The sequence below is a fragment of the Fonticula alba genome (assembly GCF_000388065.1).
Source record: "Fonticula alba strain ATCC 38817 unplaced genomic scaffold supercont2.5, whole genome shotgun sequence".
In the NCBI taxonomy this organism is placed as follows: Eukaryota; order Rotosphaerida; family Fonticulaceae; genus Fonticula; species Fonticula alba.
In genome coordinates this window covers 1,565,522-1,579,803 of record NW_009242975.1, presented here as the reverse complement: position 1 = coordinate 1,579,803, position 14,282 = coordinate 1,565,522, and the positions used below count along the sequence as shown (strand labels likewise).

The window sequence follows — 14,282 nt, the reverse complement described above, 5'->3', positions numbered from 1 at the left end:
CCCCCCTCCCCCCCCCCCCCCCCCCCCCCCCCCCCCCCCCGCCCCTCCTCCTCCCTCCTTCCCACTCGTCTTTTGCCATGTCGTCCTCCGTCTCCTCCGAGACCCCCAAGAAGCCCACTCAGACCTCGGCCTCTCGCCGTAAGGCGCAGAAGTCCTCCACCTTCTCGCTGGAGGCTTTCCAGACTACCCCCTGCTGGGATGGCGAGGTCGATGACCGCCCCATGCTTGAGTGTGCGCATGTTTCTCTCTCCCTCTCCCTCCCTCTCCCTCCCTCTCCCTCCCTCTCTCTCTCTCTATCCCACCCCTTCGCTTCGTTGCCCTCGCGAGAAACGGCCACGACGACCAACAACCTCCCCACGCTAACCTCTCGGCCTCCCACACACCTACCCCCTCCATCCCTCCCCGCCTATCCGGATGCCTGGGATGCGCCTCACAGCCGAGGCCCAGCCCATTCGCTCGACTGAGCAGCTCAGCCACCAGCTTCACAATGCCAGCCTGAGCGGTGGGCGCCATGGCGGCCACCATCACCACCACCGCCGCGGCGGTGACCACGGTGGCGATGGCTTCAGCCGGTCGGACATGAGCCGCCATGGTGACGGGCGCTTCCCCCCGCCCGGCGGTCACTCCCACCACCACCACCACCAGCACCACCCGCGCGGTGGGGACCGCTTCCATGACGGGCACTTCGAGCGCGGCGAGCAGCAGCACCAGCAGCACCACTATGACGACCGCAACGCCGGCGCTCACCATGCCCCGGCGCATGCCCCCTTCCACCCGCACCATGGCGGCCAGCACCACGCACCGGCGCACCACTACGACGATCGCCGCCAGTTCGATGACCGCCGGCACTACGATGATCGCCGCCAGTTTGACGACCGCCGGCACTACGACGACCGCCGCCAGTTCGATGACCGCCGGCATTATGACGATCGCCGCCATGCCCCCTCGCACTACGACGATCGCCGCCACAGCCCCTCGCACTATGACGACCGTCGCCAGCACTATGACGACCGCCGCTCGGCCCCCATGCGCGATGGTGTTGCGCCCCTCATGCGGTCCAGCTTCCGCGCGCAGCCCTCTCGCCCCTCGGGCCCTCCGCCTGTGCCCGCTTCGCCGCCCTTCGTGACCTTCGTCCGTGGCTTGCCGGAGGGCACCACGCCTGAGGATATTGAGCACTTCGCCTCGCCGCACGCTGTACGCCACACTCCTCGGGCCTTTCCTTCCTCTCTTTTCTCCCTCCCCCTCCCTCTCCCTCATGCCAATGGCCTTTTGTTGTCTTCACATGTGGAGAACTATCCTTCTGACGTTTCGCCGTGTGCCGCCTCGCCATGCTTCCACACCCGACCCCACCGGTCCGCAGGTTTCCAATGTCAACATTTTCCAGGTCAAGTCTTCCTTGTGCTGCCGCTTCGAGGTCGAGTCTGCCGACGCTCTCTCTCACAGTACGTCGAGACCCTCCCTCCTCGCCTCTTCCTTTACTGTGGTCCTTCGCTTCCAGCTTCCTTCAGTCACTGGCCCCCATCCCCCCCCCCCCCCAATAATCCTCTAACCGCCCTTCGCCGTTGGTTGCGCCCTCCCCCCAACTCCTCTCCTCGATCCCTCGCCATTCAGTCATCGGGTCTCGCAACAACACCCCCTTCCGCCTTGACATCCCCAACAGCCCGATCGTCTTCGTCGAGCCGGCTCGCATTACCCCCCCTCGTGCGCATCCCCCCCCCCTCCCCCCGCCCGCCCCCTCGGATCCCCTCGGGGATCCCCCGTTGCCAGCGACCGTCTTGCTAATAGCCCCCCTTCTGCCTCTTCGCTTCTTTGGCTTGCGACACACCAGGCGAGCCCATTGCCTGGCGCCCTGCCAGCGGCTCCGCCACCACCCCGGCCCCCGCTCGGACCACCACCTACATCAGCAGCTCCTCGACCAACCCCTTCGGCCAGGCGCGCCCGGTCGACACGGCCAAGGCGTACATGGGTTCCACGACGCCAAAGGTCGATGCCCCTGACGGCAGCGCCGAGACCGCCGACGAGTCTGATGCCGCCCCCCCGGCCACCGCCAACTGAGGGGGACCAGCAGCGTGCAAATGAACGAGAGCCTGGGAGACCCGGGCATGCGGCCACCCGGCGGGTGGCGGGCTTCCCCTCTGTCCTCGCCTCCCTCCTCCTCCTGCTCTCCTCCGTCTTTTCCTCCTCCTCCTCCTCCTCCTCCACTCCTCGCCTCTCGGCATGCGCCCCCTCTATCTACCTATCTCTCCCTTCCCCTCTCTTTCACTCGGCCTTGGCGGCCCTTGCATAATACAGTACCCCCCGGCGCACCACACCCCTCCCTCTCCCCTCTTGCTCCCTCTCCCCTTTCCCGGGCCCCTTCCCTGTCTTCGGATGTGGGGCGCGCCTCAGCCCGGGCTTTTTCCTCCCCGTTGGAGGCGCGATGGTGCAACATGCTCGGAGGGCAGAATCGTAAAACGCACGCACGCGCACATTCACGCCCCGAGCGGCCCCCCGTGGGAGAGATGGCACGTTCCGCTCTCGGTGTTTGTTGGGCGCATGTGTAACCATCTGTTCTGGAGGATCTCCAGAAGCAGATGCGAAGGCCAGATCTTCGACCAAAATCCCCGATCCGATCACACATTTGCCACCGACGCGCGTGCGCGCTCCATGGGACCGATCGTCGCGCAGTCGCGCCTCCAGGCGCGCATGCGCGCAGGCCCGGAGCGGCCTGCGAGGCGCGTCCGGCACACGCGGAACACGTTCTGTCCAGGGCTGCCAGCTGGGCCCTGCGGCGGCGTACTAATGCCATGGAGCCTCCCGGCTCCCTTGCCCATTGACGGCGCGCTCGGTCTGTGCTGTGTCTCTCGGGGTTGGGGAGGGGGGCGCCTTGCCAGCCTCGCTGGCCGGCGGTGGGATACGATCCGGGGGGAGGTTTATCGCGGCCACTCCCAGGACGCAAGTCAGGCCCGATCAAGCGCATCCTTCTCCTCCCCCCCCCTTTCCACCTCGCTCCCTTTCTCCTCCTTTTATCTGCTCCCTCCCCTCCTTCAGGCGCGGTAGCATCATGAGATCCCAGCTGGCCGCCCGGACGCGCACCCTCCTGGGCCGCAGCGTCTCCCTGCCTCTCACCCGGTCGGTCCTGCCTCCTGGGCCGGTGCTTCGGGGCTTTTCGAGCGTGGCCCCGGTCCCGGCTGACCCGGTGGAAGGGGCCCCCTTCAATGTGCTGTCTCTTCGGGCCGAAACGGTGGTCCAGCCGGAGATCGACCCGGCCGGCCATGTGTCCCGGCCGTCGGTGTCTGAGCTCTTCCGCGAGCTGACCCAGCGTTCGTTGATTGCCGGCATCACGCAGTGCGTCGCAGTCCGCGCATGAGGCCTTCTCTCTCTCCCTCTCCCTCTCTCCCTCTCCCTCTCTTTCTCTCCCTCTCCCTCCCTCTCCCTCTCCCTCTCCCTCTCTTTCTCTCTCTCTCTCTCCCCTACACCTCTCTCAGCTGACCAAACGTGCATGCCCCTCCCTCCTCTCCCTGCTGCAGTGAGGGTGTCCGTGACTTGCCATACCATTCGGCGGTCGATGCCGAGCCGCTGTGCGCGTATTCCGGCTTCGACCCGACTGCCAGCAGCCTGCACATCGGCAACCTGATCAGCATCATTGTCCTGTCACACTTCGCCTCGTTTGGCCATCATGCCGTGGGTCTGGTGCGTGCAAACACTCCTACGCGCGCAAAGGCAGACGCAGGCCCACACCCACGCACACACACCCTCATGCATTGCACCCCCCCCCCCCCCATGACTCACCTCCCTCCTGGTGTCTGTTCTTCCCCGGCCGCTGCCCCCTCGTCACCGCCATCGCTTTTGCTTCGCGAGTGCAGATCGGCGGTGCCACTGGCGAGGTCGGCGACCCGAGCTTCCGCACCACCTCCCGCACCCACCAGGCCCAGTCGCAGGTGTCCTCGAATGCCTCGTCCCTGGAGCAGCAGCTGGCCACGCTGCTGCTGCGGGGCTCTTCTTTGGCCCTTTCGCATCGCCTGGAGCGGCAGACCCTCTTCGGCGGGGATGCCGAGGGCCTGGCCGCACAGCAGGCCCGGGCGTACCCCTTCGCGCCCACCTACCTGGATCACATGCTGGCCGAGGTGGAGGTGCCGGAGGCACTGTTCAATGCCTCGCCCGGGGCGGAGGCCGAGCAGGAGACCGTTGCCGCTGTGGCGGCCGAGCGCCGGACCGTCGCCGGGATGCTGCAGGGCGCCGGGCCGGTGCCGGTGGCTGGGCCGACGGCCGCGGCGCCGGGGCTAGCCACGCGTGCGGCTCGGGCCGGGGCTGCCGGGGGCCAGGTGGAGCTCCTGAACAATCGGCGCTTCTACGAGGGGCTTGGGCTGTTGGACTTCCTGCGGGACGTCGGGTCCCGGGTCCGGGTGCAGCAAATGATCGGCCGGGATAGCATCCGGTCGCGGCTGGCCCCGGCCGGGACCACGGGCGGGGACTCCGGCGATGGTCTGTCGCTGGCGGAATTCACGTACCAAATCCTGCAGGCGTACGACTTCTACCGGCTCTTCCGGGACCGATCTTGCCGGGTGCAAATCGGTGGCAGCGATCAGTGGGGCAACATCGTGGCCGGTGTCGACCTGATTGGATCGATGCCGGACACGGCGGCCACGCTGAAGCCGGCCGGCTGGTGGCGCGCTGACGGCCCGGCCCCCCCCGGGCCCGGTGACCACGCCAATCCATCGGATGTCGGCCTGGCCATCGGCATGACCACTCCCCTGGTGACCGATTCCCAGGGGCGCAAGTTCGGCAAGTCCCTCGGCAATGCCATCTGGCTGGACGCCGCGCAGACGTCGCCCTTCCACTTGTTCCAGTTTTTCCGCCACGCAGTCCCGGATGCCGATGTCGGCCGCATGCTCCAGTACTACACCTTCCTCGGGCCGGCGTCCATCCAGGCCGTGCTCAATGCCCATGCCGACACGCTCGGCGAGCGGGGCGTCGCGCAGAATGTCCTGGCCTTCGAGGTCACGCGCCTGGTGCATGGTGGTGCGTGCCTCCGGCCCTCCTGGAGCCTCCCCCCCCCCCCTGCCTGGGTTCCCGCTCGCCCCTTTGTCCCCCCCTCCCTTCACGCCCGCCTGTCTGTTCTCTAAGTGGTCGCCCCCTCCCCCCCCCTCTCTCTCTCTTCCCCTCCCCGGGCTGGCACGCTTGCAGAGCTGGCCGCCATCCGGAGCTACAATGCCAGTCGGCTGCTCTTCTCGTCGGAAATCCAGCAGGGTCGGACGTCGGCCACCGCGCGCGAGCTGGGCCCGGTGCCGCGCCCGCTGGAGTCCGCGCCGCGGCGTGCCCTGGCCGCGGCCCTCACGGCGACCGGCCTGCCAGGGTGGACTCTGGACGCCTGGGTCAACCCGGCGGTCGGAGCCATCACCGCCCTGGCTACCGATGCCAAGCTCGCCGCCCTGTCCAGCGTGGTCCCCTGCCACCGGGTCCCGATCGGGGACATCCTGCGCCGGGGGACCGACCAGGCCCCGGTCACCGTGGCCGGGCTGTGCGTTGATGTGGGCCTGTGCGCCTCGCGCGGTGCGTGTCTCTCCCTCTCCCTCTCCCTCTCGGGCATTCTCTCTCTCTTTGTTGGCTTTGCCTCAGCCCCCCCCCCCCCTCCTGCCCCTTGGACGGCTTCGGCCTGCCGCCCTGTCGGGGCCCCTGTGCTGACTTCCCCCTTGCTCCCTTCTCCCTTCTGGTTGGCCGTCCTCGCGGGGGTGCGGACACTCAGGCGAGGCCATTCGCCTGGCCACGCAGGGGGCCCTGTATGTGAACAACCGGCAGATCGGCCCGGCCGAAGTTCGCCGGCCACTGGACCAGGGGCTGCTGGCTACCGGGGACAAGCCGGAGGATGGCGATCTGGCCACCTCGGCCTGGGCCACGGCTGTCAGCGCCGGGGTCGAGCCGTTGGCCGGTCCGCTGCCGGCCCTGCCCGAAACCCTGCTCGGAAGCCTGACCCTGCATGAGCGCTGGCTGGTCATCCGGGCCGGCAAGCGCCCGCCAGCAGTGGTGGAGATCACCGCCGGGGAGTCGACGGCAGTCGCGTAGGCGTGTGCGCTCTCCGAGCAGCCACCACCACCACAACACCGGTGTCGCCGCGCGCAAGGATCCCCGCCCGGCGCTCGTGTGCTTTTGCCTTTGCTCCCCCCCCCCCCCCCCCCCCCCCCAATAGAGATCCCCTAGCATGGTTTCCTTTTTTTTTTTTTGCCCGCGCCCCAAGCATGGGCAGCTCGCCAGTTGAGCGCCCCAGCTCGGCCGCGCCCGGGCTGCCCTGCATTTGTCGGCCCGCCTGTTGCCAAAGCGCCTCCCCCTCTGCCTAACCCCTGGGGCAACCGGGGCATGGCGCGCCGACCGGAGCCCTTCCCGCTTCCCCCGCCCCACCCGAGGGTGGGAATATCGCGTTTATTGGCGGGGGGACGGCCGGCGCGCGTCATCTCGCGACGAGGGCGCGAGTTCGACCTCGGTGGGGGGCACTCTTTTTTCCCTCTCCGCGATCCTCTCTTTAGCGACTATCCTGGCGCCCTCGTCTGACCGGCTGGAGCATCCCGCCTCCTGTCCTCCCTTGGCCCGACACTCGCCTCCTCCTTTTAGTACTCCCCCCTCTCTCTCTCTCCTTCGCGCCTCGTGCGCGCCCACAGACACACACACACACACACACACACACCCTCTCCCCTCCGTTCCCCCTCTCCTCTTCGGCCCGCGGCTCCCCCCTCCTACTTCCAGCCTGCCACCCTGCTCCCGGCCCCCTGCCGCCGCCCGTCTGCCCAATGCAGTCTGCCGCCGAGCTGCCAAACCCCGTCCTCCCGTCGCCATCGGTGCTGCTCGGGTCGACCCCTTGCCATGCACCGCCGGGAGGCCGGGGGAACATCACCTTCTCCGAGGACGGCTTCCTTGTGGTGGTCACCGGGAAGTCGCTCGCCGTGTTGGTCCGTCAACTGCCGGGATCCTCTCTTCGGCCTTTTCCTGCCCTCCTCGGTTTTGAAACCCCCCACCGCCACTGATCGTGACCAATTCCTGTCTCCTCCCCTCTCGCTCCTGCGCCCCCTCCCTCGCTGCCGCGCGCGCCGACTCGGTCGCTGTGCCGACAACAGTCCCTCCAGGCGGGACCGACCTTTGCCCGGACGACCATCCTCCAGCTGCCGGAATTGCCGGCCGCGCCTCACGAGTCGCCCTTGGCCTCCTTCCGCGTGCGGCCGGATCTCCAGCCCGGCTACGAGCCCCCAGCCATGGGGGAGGAGGAGGAGGAGGAGGCGGCGGCGGCGGAGGCCGCGGCAGGTGAGGACACCCGGTCGCCCGATGGCCTAGCGGCTCGGCCAGGCCCTCCCGGCCCTACGCCCATTCCCTTTCCCCTGGGATCGCTGCGCTTCCGAGCGCTGGTTGGGGCGATCCCCAACAACTCGCGCCTCCGGGCCCCGTCCTTGGCCCAGCTGCAGAAGCTCCGCGGGTATGCGCACTTCGGGCCGCTCCCGCCGAATGCGATCTTTGGCCAGGCTGTGGACCTGCGCCCGGGGCTGGCGGACGCCGAGATCGGCGGCATCTCCGGGGCCAACGTCGGGTCCGGCGCCTGTGCCGGGAGCTCGGACATCGGCATCACCGCCGGGCCGGCGGCCGAGCGAACGGCCATCCTCGGCGCCGGGTCCGGCTCTCCCGAGGACACCTTCCTCCAGGCGGCCTGGTCGGGCCGTGGTATGGCCCCCTCCGGCGGGTGCATCCTCGCCGCCGTCAGCCAAATGGGCCGGGTGGCGGTGTATGCCCCGACCGGCCACCCGCAGGTCGACGCCTGGGACAAGGTGCGTCCATGCGGGCCGAGCTTGTTTGTGGCGGCACCGGGGGCGCTCTGCGCGCCTGGTGGCTTCTCCTTCCTCCCGGCATTGACCCCTCTCTGCCTGTGACCAAACCAAGACCGCCGATTTGTCGGAGGCCGTGCTCGAGTGGAGCTTGGCGCTGCGCTTCCGCGGTGACGACGCCCAGCCCGCCCTGGTGTCCGATTGCGATGGGCTGCCGCGCGGCCGGTGGCTCGGCCATTCGCCAGCCCACCAGTCGGCTCTCGGTGGGGACGTCTATTTCCACTGGCGCCCCCCTTACATGGATCCGGCGGAGTTGGCCCGGACCCTGGCATCTCAGGCGTCCATCTTGGAGGTTTTCGGCTTCCAGCCCGCCGGCCAACCCGGCGCCCCGGTCCGCAGCAAGAAGCGCCCGGCCAGCTGGTGCGCCGTCCGCCGCGCCGTCGCCTTGCCGGCCTCTTCCTGTGTCATGCTTTTCGTCCGCCGGCTAATTCCTCCCCGTGTCCTTTGCTGCTCCCGCTGCTGCTACTACTCCTGCCATCTCCTGGCAGCTTGGACGACGCGGACGACTGTCCGGAGCCCCTGGAGAAGGCCATCAACGTGCCTTCGGCGTCCGCCTCCATGCAGGGCCTTTTCGCCTCGATGGACTATCGTTCCGGCTTCGATTTTGATTTCTCTCGGCGTCTGTTTTCCATCGATTGTTTTACCACCTCCGGTGCGTGTGCAGCCCGTTTCCCGCTGATGGGGGAGTTGCACCCGCCCCCCCCCCCCTCCCCTCCCGTCTCGCCTCCCCTGCTTGCCCTTGTTTCTGCGTGCTGCCTCCGCTCACCGGACTTGCAGTTCTGGCCTGGTCGCCGGCGATTCGTCTGGCCGACGCCACGCGTTCCCTCCTACTGCTGGGGAATCGGTGTGGCATGGTTTCCCTCTGGGATGTCCCCGCGTGCGTGCATCCCTCTCCGCCCTCCCCTTTGCCTCTGCCTGGGCGTTGTCCACCCTTCTGACTTCGGCACTTGCCCGGACACATGCACCCATGCCTCCACATGCACACGCACATGCACACATCACCCAACCAAAGATCCAAGGGCAAGATTTCCCACGTAGGGCACCTCTCCTTGCCGGGCTCCGGCTCGGTGACATTCATCTCCTGTCAGCCGATCTGGCGCGAGGAGCCTGGCACCAGCCGCGACTTCCTCCTGGCGGCAGGCTGCTCGGACGGCAGCGTGGCCGTCTGGCGCGTCGGGATTGCCCCGACCGCCGAGGGGGCCACCGGCCCCATGCGCCTGGCCTCGCGAAGCGTGCGCTTCGCCAGCATCCCCGGCGGTCGGGCGTCGCCGCTGGGGGCCTTCGGCCGGGCCTTCACCGGCAGCTGCTGGTCGACCCCGTTACCGGTGGGCTCGGGCGACTCGGTTCGCCTGCGCTTGGGCTTGGTGTCCGCATCGGCCGTGCGGGTGATCGAGCTGGTTGAGCCGGCCGAGCCGGCCGAGCAGCCCAGCATGCCGGCGGCCCTGCGCCCGGTGGCCGGGCTCCAGCGGGAGGAGCTTCGCCTGGCCGCCGGCGTGGAGAGCGGCACGTTCCGGGCCTTGCGCCGGCCCCTGAGTGGCACCGTCTTCCTGCAGTGGTGCCCGATGCAGGCATTCTTCTGTGCGGTCACAAGCGACCTGGACTGCCTGGTGGTACGCGTGGATGTGCCGTCCCCCGGGCCCGGCACTGGCCGTACAGCTGAATCTCTCCGGTGCGCGGCAAGCAAGAAGGCCCCCCCTTCCGAGGCGCGGGCGAGGGGGGGTGGGGAAAAGGGAGGGGGGGACCTTGTGGCTTTCTCCGCCCGGATCAACTCACTGACATGCCGAGCCGCCTGCCATCCCGGCCTCCCTTGCCTTCCTTGCCCTGTCCTCCAAGTTTGAATGCCGTGCCCAGCCACTTCCGCCAGATCCTCCTGGCGGCGGTGCGAAAGCTATCGCCCTACCGCGGGGCACAGGACCTCCCGCAGGAGGATTCCCGCCCGGAGGGTGTCGACTTGGCGGCCGGCTCCTCGACCGCATCCGCGACCGGGGGCCCGGGCCACGACGCGCAGTGTAACCCGGTGGGCCTGGCGCCGCATGCCCTTCCCCACCTGCTGGGCCTGGCTCCCTGGCTATCGGGCAACACGGCGGCCATGCTGCTGGCGCCGCTGGACGATGTGGCCTTCCAGCTGGCCAGCCCGGTGGTGCATGTCGTTGCCATGCCGAGCCTGTTTGCCGTGGCGCCGGAGGCTTTGGTCGGTCTGGGCCCCGAGGCCCTGCTGGCTGGGACCTTCTGCCCGGAGCCAGACACGCCGTCGGCCGCCAGCCGGCATTTGGCGGCCGACGTGGCACGCCTGTATGCGCGCGATGTGCGGCCCTTCTTCCCGGCCGTGGCCCAGGCCACGGCAAACTACCACCGCTGGCTGCTCCAGCGGGTGCTCGGCGACTGTGCGTATCTCCCGGCCTTTCCGACTGGCGGATTCCTCCTTTTTCCCTGCCCGGGCTTTGGTCCTCCGGGCACCACGGCAATGCCTGGCCATGCGGCTGCCCACGAGCTAAGTAGGCGGAAGAGCAGGGGAGGGGGGCGGAGAGTCGAGGGAAGACACACCAGCCGCAGGAGCCATCCTCACTGACCCACCCGACCAGGCAATGGCGCTGCGCGTGTTTCCTTTGCCCTGGGGGAGATGCTCCTCCACTTGCAGGACGAGGCCCAACTTCTGGCGGAATCGGTGACGGCCCCGGCAAATTTGGACACACCTCCGATGGGGGATGCCCCCGGTGATATCACCACCGGGCAGGGAGGGTCGCCGAGCGCGGTGACTGCGCCGAGCTCCGACCCGGCGGCCGGGGCCGGGCCGCCGTTGCGCTCGAGCGCCGACTTCCTGGCCCTGCTCCCGGGGTACGTGGACCAGGGCGAGGGCAATGGGCCCCTGGCCCATGGGCCAGGTGCCCCTGTGGATCTTCTCCAGGCCGACGTGCGGCGCCTGCACAGCCTGGCTCGCAGCCCAGACCCGCTGGTGCAGCTCCACCAGCTGCTGGCCGGGTTGGTGTGCGCGTTTGACTTGGCCATCCGGCGGTTTGCTGGACGCCCGGCCGCCGGCCGGCGGCTCGCGGCCACCTGGCTCGAGGTGGCCGGCTTCCTCGGCGAGGTGTGGCCCCTTGGCGGCCAGCTGCGGCTTCCCTTCATGGATGTCGCCCTGGCCGGGGCCGACGCCGGGTGGCGGTGGCCGGTGTCGCGCTCCGAAGTCCGGCGGGTGGTCCGGTCCCGGGGGTTCCCCCTCCGGACGGGGCTCTTCCACGGGGCCGAAGAGGGGGCCTTGCTCGGGGCGGTACTGGCCCGTGCGGCGGAGGTGCTGCCCAACCGTGCACCGGCTGACCTGGCCAATCTCCTGCGTCTGGATGCCTTCTCTTGCCTGCGTGAGGGTGTCCCGGGTGGTGGTCCAAGCGCGGGCGCCCCTGTCCGCCAGTATACCTGCCTGCCCTGCTTGCTGGAGGCGCAATTCTCTCGCGCCGGGGCAGCGGCCTCCAATGCGGCGGCCGATCTCCCGGACTTCGTGGCAGGGCACCCGCCGGAGTCACTCCAGTGCGAGAAGGGTCACGCTGTAGGTAGGTTTCCCCCTGTCATCCTCCTTCCCCTCGGCACTCCCTCTCTCTCTCTCCCTCGCATTCACACACACACACACACACACACACACACACACACACACACACACACACACACACACACACACGCATACCGACGCACACGCACGCACACGCACGCACATCCTGCGCTCGCTCTCGCCCTGCTCCGGGCCTTGTGTTGGAACTGACCCTCCCTTTGTCACTCGGCAGGGCTTTGCTCGCTGTCACTCCTGCCATTGTGGTTCCCCGGCGCGGGCTTGGCCCGGTGTGTCCACTGCGCGGCCCGGTTCCTGTGCCCGACGGACGCCTTCTTCGGCCAGCTCGCGGCCAATGGGTGTCCCATGTGCGGCGAGACGCTGCTCCGGCAGGACGGCCCGTAGCCAGGGGCCCAGGTGCCAACGAATACACCTTTGATCGCGCTCCCGAAAAAGAAACCGATCGGCGCCTGGGGGGGATGGGGGCAGCGACTGGAGAAGGGCCAAAGGGGGAGACGCGCCGGGGAGGCCTCGGCGGTGTGCGTTTTTTTTTGTCCGAGGATGGCGGGATACGCGATCTGGCGTCACCTCTTCAGCATTCACCGTCGTGGCTCGCGGTGGAACGGGGGGCGAGGCGTACAAAAGGCACACGCGCACATACTGGCACGTACCGGCGTGGACAAACACACGCGTCCTGCACACAAACCCCCTGACACACCCCGATACATGCGAATACAGGCGCGTACACAAACGCACACACACACACACAAACACAAACACACAAACACATAGACACACACACACACAGGACCATCCTGCCCGGCCATCCTGCCTTCCGTATGCACTCCACTCCCCAGATTGCCCTGGATGAGGCGGCCGGGGGGCCGCAGCCACGATGGCATGCCCGCACTGCTGTGCTCGCCCCGGCCGGTGTCGAGCCACCCCCCGGGTGCTCCTGCGTCGTGGGACCCGAGGACCCCGGCTCCCGGCGTCCTCTGGTGGCGGGACACCTGTTGCGAGTTTTTTCCCTTTGGCACGGCCCTGGCGAGTTGCGCCAGCTGGTTCTCACATCTGACGGGGGAGAAAGCCTCTTCAGTGTGAAGGCGCCCCCGGGCCCGGGCAGCGGGCTTGCCCTGTGCGCGGATTTGTCGGCCGATCCCTCGGTCCGGGATTTGGCGGCACACATTATTCGGGGTGATCGAGTCCCCGCAGCCCGCCTCGGTGGACAACTTGTGCCCATGGCCAAAGACGACTGCCCCCCCTCGGCGGGAGGGGTGGTTTGCTTCGCAGAGTCTGGCAGCCTGGAGTGGCGCTCCTCCACCGGAGGCTGCTGTGGCATCCTGTCCTGGAAGGTGGCCCTCTCTCGTCAGCCTGGCGGTGGGGCCGGGCTCAAAGTGCGTCCTTGCCACTGGGCCGAGGCTGGCCTCCTGCTCGCAAGTGCGGCGGGCATTTGGGCATCATGCATGCCGGTGTCCGCAAGAATGCGTGCAGCCGGGTGCCGACCTGCAAGTGCACGAGCCAGCCCGCACATGAACCGCGCGCCCATCATGCAAAAACACAGACACGCACACACACACACACACACACACACATACATACATACGTATGTACACACACACACGCGCCAAGGTGCTAACGTGCCGACACATTGGCATGGCCCATCACCTTCAGCTGTTCGTTGGCCAGGCGCACCTTCACCTCCGGGACAGGCCAGCTGCCAAGCTCGCCGCCATCGCCCGGGCCTTGGCAGCCGACCGGGACACCCTCCTGCAGGAGGCCAGTGCCGTGGAGCAGATCACCCGCGACGCGCGGAACACTCGGAATCGCGCAGCCCATGCCCTGCGCTCCGCCCTTCAGAAGCGCCGCGAGCGCGACGACCAGCTCTGTACCGCGGTGCGTTCCTGCCTGGCCCTCGCGCGCGCAAGGGGCATTGTGTTCATGGCCAGCGGGAAGGGGCCAGCAGGCAGCCAGGCAAGGGAGAGGAGGGGAGCCACAAGAGCCCGGCGGGCGATATACACCAGGGGTCATGGGGAGGGAAGGCCGTCCGAGCACCGGTCCCGCGCCGGGCGCACTAACCGGCCTCCTGGCAGTTCGCCGAGATCCTCAACGCCAAAAAGGCCAAAATCCGCCGGCTGATGGAACATGTCGCCCTGCTGGAGGCGGCTCGACTTCCTCCCAGCCCGGCCATCGATGCGCCTGCTCCTGCCGGGAGCCTGCCGCCTGCCGCGAGGGCACACCGCCCGCGGCGGCCCGCGCGTGGGGCCGCTTCCGCGCCCGGTGGCCGCCAGATCGCCGCTCTGCCGGCAACGGCCCCCGCCCCCTCGGTCCCGGGAGCCGAGGAGGCCCCGGGCGTCACGGACGCCCAACCATTGGCAGGGAAACTCACGTCCTTGATCGATCACATGCGCTCGGGCGGCCTCACGCGCCCGCGCCTGGAATGAATCCCCCTGAGCATTTTTCCGTCGGTGCACCCGGCCACCGCCTCCGCGGCGCCTGGGCCAAGTATGGGTCATGCGCACTTTGCTGCTGTTGCCGTTGGGTCTGGCCGCTCTGCCGCGGGTTCTGCCCGCCGAGACCCGGCGTCCGTCCCGCACAAGCACGTCGGCGTGCACCCCCCCCCCCCCCCTCGTCGCGAGTTCGCGTTGAGTGATGTGTGTATGTGTATGTCGGGCTCCCCACCGCCGGCTGGGGCTGGCGGGCCAGGACTCCCGGCCCTGTTGGATGGGTGTTCGCGCGGCCGGCACACCCGCGCGCGCGCGCGCGTGCGGGACGCCCAGGTTATGCTCACCAGGCCACGATCAACCCAAGGGAGGGGGGGGCGGGTCAGCACGTCCAAGCGCGCAGGAGGGTCGGCACGGGGTGCGAAGAGTCGGGGGGGGGGGGGGGGGGGGGGTCGTCGACCGGAC

At 68.7% G+C, this 14,282-nt stretch overlaps 4 protein-coding genes across 4 annotated transcripts; all 4 read left to right on the top strand.

The window, feature by feature from the left end:
- Positions 1-36: 36 nt before the first annotated feature.
- On the top strand, positions 37-2,176 carry H696_03522 (hypothetical protein). The gene is made up of 5 exons (XM_009497390.1): positions 37-231; positions 437-1,194; positions 1,361-1,442; positions 1,612-1,701; positions 1,829-2,176. The coding sequence occupies exons 1-5, from the start codon at positions 78-80 to the stop codon at positions 2,053-2,055; spliced, it is 1,311 nt and encodes a 436-aa protein (XP_009495665.1). The 5' UTR covers positions 37-77; the 3' UTR covers positions 2,056-2,176.
- A 793-nt stretch (positions 2,177-2,969) lies between these two features.
- Positions 2,970-6,151, top strand: H696_03521 (hypothetical protein). Its single transcript, XM_009497389.1, has 5 exons — positions 2,970-3,327; positions 3,510-3,672; positions 3,846-5,001; positions 5,167-5,532; positions 5,726-6,151. The coding sequence occupies exons 1-5, from the start codon at positions 3,044-3,046 to the stop codon at positions 6,040-6,042; spliced, it is 2,286 nt and encodes a 761-aa protein (XP_009495664.1). The 5' UTR covers positions 2,970-3,043; the 3' UTR covers positions 6,043-6,151.
- Positions 6,152-6,641: 490 nt separating this feature from the next.
- On the top strand, positions 6,642-11,913 carry H696_03520 (hypothetical protein). Its single transcript, XM_009497388.1, has 9 exons — positions 6,642-6,920; positions 7,086-7,784; positions 7,897-8,201; positions 8,330-8,493; positions 8,619-8,718; positions 8,854-9,510; positions 9,675-10,225; positions 10,424-11,383; positions 11,612-11,913. The coding sequence occupies exons 1-9, from the start codon at positions 6,762-6,764 to the stop codon at positions 11,779-11,781; spliced, it is 3,765 nt and encodes a 1,254-aa protein (XP_009495663.1). The 5' UTR covers positions 6,642-6,761; the 3' UTR covers positions 11,782-11,913.
- A 219-nt stretch (positions 11,914-12,132) lies between these two features.
- On the top strand, positions 12,133-13,861 carry H696_03519 (hypothetical protein). Its single transcript, XM_009497387.1, has 3 exons — positions 12,133-12,770; positions 13,048-13,269; positions 13,467-13,861. The coding sequence occupies exons 1-3, from the start codon at positions 12,216-12,218 to the stop codon at positions 13,815-13,817; spliced, it is 1,128 nt and encodes a 375-aa protein (XP_009495662.1). The 5' UTR covers positions 12,133-12,215; the 3' UTR covers positions 13,818-13,861.
- Positions 13,862-14,282: the final 421 nt, after the last annotated feature.

Bases quoted from the DNA above. Each gene is read 5' to 3' on its own strand.
- H696_03522 (XM_009497390.1), top strand. From the start codon at position 78: ATGTCGTCCTCCGTCTCCTCCGAGACCCCCAAGAAGCCCACTCAGACC. The intron at 232-436 runs GTGCGCATGTTT...TGCGCCTCACAG, and splicing joins TGACCGCCCCATGCTTGAGT to CCGAGGCCCAGCCCATTCGC. The intron at 1,702-1,828 runs GTGCGCATCCCC...GCGACACACCAG, and splicing joins GGCTCGCATTACCCCCCCTC to GCGAGCCCATTGCCTGGCGC.
- H696_03521 (XM_009497389.1), top strand. From the start codon at position 3,044: ATGAGATCCCAGCTGGCCGCCCGGACGCGCACCCTCCTGGGCCGCAGC. The intron at 5,002-5,166 runs GTGCGTGCCTCC...GCACGCTTGCAG, and splicing joins CACGCGCCTGGTGCATGGTG to AGCTGGCCGCCATCCGGAGC. The intron at 5,533-5,725 runs GTGCGTGTCTCT...GCGGACACTCAG, and splicing joins GGGCCTGTGCGCCTCGCGCG to GCGAGGCCATTCGCCTGGCC.
- H696_03520 (XM_009497388.1), top strand. From the start codon at position 6,762: ATGCAGTCTGCCGCCGAGCTGCCAAACCCCGTCCTCCCGTCGCCATCG. The intron at 7,785-7,896 runs GTGCGTCCATGC...GACCAAACCAAG, and splicing joins AGGTCGACGCCTGGGACAAG to ACCGCCGATTTGTCGGAGGC. The intron at 10,226-10,423 runs GTGCGTATCTCC...CCACCCGACCAG, and splicing joins CCAGCGGGTGCTCGGCGACT to GCAATGGCGCTGCGCGTGTT.
- H696_03519 (XM_009497387.1), top strand. From the start codon at position 12,216: ATGCACTCCACTCCCCAGATTGCCCTGGATGAGGCGGCCGGGGGGCCG. The intron at 12,771-13,047 runs GTGCGTCCTTGC...CATCACCTTCAG, and splicing joins GCGGTGGGGCCGGGCTCAAA to CTGTTCGTTGGCCAGGCGCA. The intron at 13,270-13,466 runs GTGCGTTCCTGC...GCCTCCTGGCAG, and splicing joins ACGACCAGCTCTGTACCGCG to TTCGCCGAGATCCTCAACGC.